The following is a 5,259-nucleotide window of genomic DNA, read 5'->3' as shown; positions in this document are numbered from 1 at the left end:
TTGAATTACTTCTCCTGCCTGTTTTACTGGCTTACTTGACAAAGGAGGTGGGGCCTCTGAAATGTGTTGTACACGCCCACCCACACCTTTGTGACTTACTGCTCTGTCCCTGGGAGACATCACTACAATCGCCAATTTCCTCTGTGGCTCTGGCACTCCGTGCAAGACAGCCGGTCCTGCCGGCCAGACGGCCATGCTGACCACAGCTCTGTCATTCGGAACAGCACCTAGATATAAGTATTTTATTATTATTTTTAATAAATGATTTATGCTTCAATTGATACCTGCGCTATGGCTCCCCTTTTGCTTTTTATTATGCAAAATAGTGTATCGAGATGGGGCAGGGGTTGATAAGTAACTTATGTGCTCTCAGAAGGGAAAAGGGCTATGATGTGCAAAAAAAGAGTGGGCTGTGCTGGAGAGTTGACTCCTGGGGTAGTCAAATTCTACAGCAAGTTCAAAGGCACATTGTAACCAAATAAAATAATACACTGTGTGATTGAAATACTTGATTTTTGTGTGATTTTTTTTTTCCCCCTGCAATTGTTTGCATTTTTTCACAGTGTTTCTTTAGTATATATTTAACTAATTGTGATATAAAATGTACATTTTTTTATGTTCCACAAAAAACCTGAATCTCATAAACAAAAAGTTATTTTACGATAAACCAGTACGTGTCCAGAATAAGGAAATTGCACTGGGCATTCAGGAGTATAAAACGTTTGGACCTAAGGTGTTTAAGGAAGTAATTAACTATTATGCAATACTTGATAAGAATTCAGTTTCTGTTTGAAGAACATTATGTGCAGCTATTTAAAACGTCACACACAGAAGCAAGTAGTATTGTATATTCTCTGCAAGGCTGGAACTTTCTAGAAACTGCTGTTTATTTGGTAAGGATGGCAACATGTCAAGGAGAAAACCTTTTTTGTACTCTTTGCTACAACGTATTTTCAGACCCTGTTATGCTGAACTGTGGACATATATTCTGCAGATATTGCATTGAAACTGTGCTGAATTCTGTCAAAGGAAATGAAATTTACACCTGTCCGGACTGTGGGATTCAGTTCAAAAGACGACCTGTCCTTTACACAGACAGAAAGCTGCAGGATCTTAAGGAACGATGTGCTTCTCAGAAACCAACTGGAAAACCAGAGACTGCATCATATGATACCCTATATGATGGTAGAAAACTCAGTAACCAAGGATTACCAAAAAAAGCTGCTTCTGTGAGTGAAGTGTGCAGTATTCACCATGGAACACTGTATCGGTGGAGAGCTGACTATTCTGTCTGTATGCCTTGTTATTTAAGAAGATTTACCGAGGATCATGGGATGTACAAGCTACCTGAGCAGGAGAACTTGAAACTACAAAACATCCTCAAGGAGCTTGAGATAAAAACAGAGAAAATATACATGAGCGTTAACACAGCTTCAAAAAATGTTGATGTACTTGAATGTCAGAAAATGGCTGCATACACTGACATTGAACTAACTCAATCTCCTTCATCAGAAAGATTCTCTAGTCCTCAGGTACTCACCCAGACTTGCTTCTCTGCCGGACTCCATTTCTTTGTAGTGGAGATCGAAAGCAGTGGACATTGGGCTGTGGGTCTGGCCTATTACAGCATACCAAGAACAGGGGAGAAGTCTTACATAGGCTTTAATAAAAAGTCATGGAGCCTGGAATGGGACAATGAGTGCCTGTCAGTGTCCCATGATTCGGAATCAATACTTATTTCTACAGATCATGTTGTGAGAAGAGTTGGTATATATTTGAATTACAGTGCTGGGCAGATAACTTTCTTTGAAATGTCTGACATAATAAGGCATTTGTACACATTTTCAGCCACCTTCACTGAGCCGTTGCATGCTGCTTTTTATGTGTTTGAGAAAAGCTGGATCAGAATAAGAAGCTAAAATCTGTTCTGTGTTCATACATAGTTCATGAGATGCCCATGGTACTAGGCATGTGTTTATAGAGACATGGTGTTATAGGAAAAAATTATGGGGTAGCAATTTTGCCATTCTGTAGGATAGCTATGGCTTTGGCTATAGCTTTCTCCCATACAGATGATTAGTGTTGTATCAGCTAAGCCTGTGCATTGTTTAAGGCCAATTCTCTTTTACAAAAGCTGTAGTGACTTGGGCAGTTGTTAATACACTTTAAATGTTGAGCCAAGATTTTTTTTATCAAAAAAGGGGTTTTAAAACTCCATCACTGCTGATCTGTTGTCATTTCATTGCAATACACAGATACGTGGGAAGTTTTATGGCTATTTTTGACTTTAGAAATGTTTTAAAATTAATAATTTCTACATGTTCCACTACACTGTTAAAGTAGCACAATGGCTGTAAATTGTACAGTAAATCATAAGAATAGCTGCTAGTGGAAAACTGGTGAAATTTTTTTTATCTTATGTTATCCTATTAATATTAGATCTGTTACTTTACAGTATGTCATATATTGACTTATGGGAAAGGACTTCTAGTTCTACAAGAAAGCAAAAGGAAATTCAGTTGTTATTGATACAACATGTACTTATTTTCAATGAGGTTCATACCCAAACTCTAGAATTCCTGAAGTAAGTGTATAATTATGTCAATATTCTCTAACTTTTCAGTGTCATTTCATTGAGTTCTATTAGGAGCTGCATACTTTTTTTTTTTGCATATGGAGACATCCATTGAGGGCTGTTACCAGCCAAGGGCACTAAAAGCTTTGACAAGCTCAACGTGATCAAATTTACCCCCACAGTAGGCAGGGCTGGCCCAAAACATTGTGCTGCCTAGTTCCAAAAATGTAATGCTGCCCCCCCAAAAAAAGCCACACCCATCCAGCAAAGAGACATTTCCATAAATCAAAGAGACATCACCAGATAGTAAAGAGACAGCCCAATCCAGCAGAGACATCCCCATATATTAAGCAAGATACATCCCCATATATTCAGCAGAGAGACATTTCCATAAAGCAAAGAGACATCCCCAAATAGTAAAAGACAGCCCAATCCAGCAAAGGGACATGCCCCCATCCAGCAAAGGGACATGCCCCCGTCCAGCAAAGGGACATGCCCCCGTCCAGCAAAGGGACATGCCCCCGTCCAGCAAAGAGACATGCCCAAAAACATCTGCTCAGCTCACAGGTATATCAATTGTGCAGAACCATGAAAGCTTCCCCCTTCCTCTGCACCCCCACCGACCAACTAAGCTCTGATCCCGACACAGTGATGCAACATGTGACAACAGCAGCGCTGCAGTGATGGTGGTTGCTCCTGCTTTTAAAGCCTGTGCTGTTCTGGGACTGGGAGAGCTGCTCCACCCTCAGCCCTGCTCTGCTCCCCAGCAGTATTGTACTGCTGGGGAGTGGGTGGGGTTGGGGAACAGAGCAATGATGACACTGCACTCTAGAGGGATGGAGCCTCAGATCCACAGGCAGTGCGCCCGTTACCCTCCTTCTTAAAGTGCCGTCTGGGTCCCATGGACCCACCGGGACCCGCGGTAGGGCTGGCCCTGCTAGTAGACTCCTGCTCTCAATATTAGTAGGTACTAATCCCTGTCAGTTTTCCTATAGTTCCCAACCTTTCAAATGAGTTTTCACTATAGATAAAGGTCTGAAAAATCTAAATCAGTTTCTTTATTAGGATAAAGAGCAAAATGCAGCAACCAATATTAAACAGTCATAACTGTTTTCCAGTATGACTTTTATAAAGTACATTACATTATAAAAGTACCATACACTGTAAAATATAAACATTTACAAGATGTAAGCAGTACTTGGGAATTGTATATTTTCAATAATCTTTTATATGTGCATTTTTACAATCCTAAGATAAGTTTTTTTTGTAAGATACAAAGAGAGGATATTGTTTATAATAACAATGGTAAAGGAAAAAAGGCTCTTACTTGGCTTTCTTGACTCTAAATAATTTTCTATCCCATTCTATTGGTTTCCAAGACATTGAAGATGTGTACTTTCACATGTTGTATTAGCAAATAAAGAACAAAATATGTGTACTGCATACTTTGATCCCTAATTAGTTACTCGACTTGCAGATACTGGGAGCAGGAAAAAAATGATGGTTATACTAAAACCCAGGGAATTCCAAAGTAATACATAAAGAACTTAGTAAACTGATTTAGTATACATAATGCATTAGCAAAGGAATATAGGGTGTTCATCTAACAAAGAGAATGTCTTGCAAAGTGAACGTTGATGATTAAGGTGAATTTGTTTTTACTCTGCATGTCCAATTGTCTGCTACCAAAATCCATTTTTTTTTTAATTTCCTCAAACAGGATTGGGTATTCAAAGTAAACACAGGTGATAAAATACATTCCAAAATCTTCACAGCCTCTTTTCTTTGTAAAACAACCCTAAAATGTAGGAAAGCTGCAAATTACTGGTGATATTACAACCTTTCAATGCAATATTAGGTACAAGTGAATCAGCCGAGTTGGGGAACCAAGAGTTCAGTTAATCCTGAACTGGAACCTAGCGGCGAACCCCACTGAAATCTTTGGGTGGACAAATCTTGTTAGTAAATGCTGCCCATGTTTGGGGCTAATAGGCAACCTACTGTCAAAAAAGAAGACACAAGAAGCTGGGTACCAACATTATGTAATATATTTTCCAATATTTTCTGGATCCATACCTTTGCTGCATTAAGCAAAAATAGAATGATAGACTTTTTGTAATTTTTTTAACCGGTTTAACTGGCGCACACCGATGTACGTCGGCAGAATGGGACGTCTGGGCAAATGAGCGTACCTGTACGTCCCTTTTAAATTTGTCGCCGTCCTGGCAGCCCGGGATCTTTGTGAGTCGGGTCCCGCGGACTCTATGTCCGCAGGGATAGCCGCAATCGCCTCACGGAAAGTAAGAACGGGGAGATACTAATGTAAAAAAGTATCTCCCCGTTCTGCCTAGTGACAGTGTCACTCATCTCTGCTCGCTGTGATCGGGAGCAGAGATCAGTGACGTGTCACACGTAGCCACGCCCCCCACAGTTAGAATCACTCCCCAGGACATACTTAACCCCTACACTGCCCCCTAGTGGTTTACCCCTTCACTTCATTTACACAGGAATCAGTGCATTTGTATAGCATTGATTGCTGTATAAATGACAATGGTCCCAAAAATGTGTCAAAAGTCTGATGTGTCTGCCATAATGTCACAGTCACAATAAAAATCGCTGATCCCCACCATTACTAGTAAAAAAAATTATTAATAAAAATGACATAAAACTATCCCCTATTTTGT

The 5,259-nt window shown here is 40.0% G+C and overlaps 1 protein-coding gene across 1 annotated transcript; it reads left to right on the top strand.

The window, feature by feature from the left end:
• Positions 1 to 899: 899 nt before the first annotated feature.
• LOC143925709 (ret finger protein-like 4A) lies at positions 900 to 1,919 on the top strand. The gene has a single exon (XM_077450168.1). It carries the CDS (start codon positions 900 to 902, stop codon positions 1,917 to 1,919), a length of 1,020 nt encoding a protein of 339 aa, XP_077306294.1.
• The last annotated feature ends 3,340 nt before the right edge of the window (positions 1,920 to 5,259 follow it).

This window comes from Lithobates pipiens, unplaced genomic scaffold (assembly GCF_037356315.1).
Source record: "Lithobates pipiens isolate NorthernLeopardFrog02 unplaced genomic scaffold, aLitPip1_a1.2 Scaffold_22, whole genome shotgun sequence".
NCBI lineage: Eukaryota > Metazoa > Chordata > Amphibia > Anura > Ranidae > Lithobates > Lithobates pipiens.
This window is presented reverse-complemented; position numbering and strand designations above follow the sequence as displayed.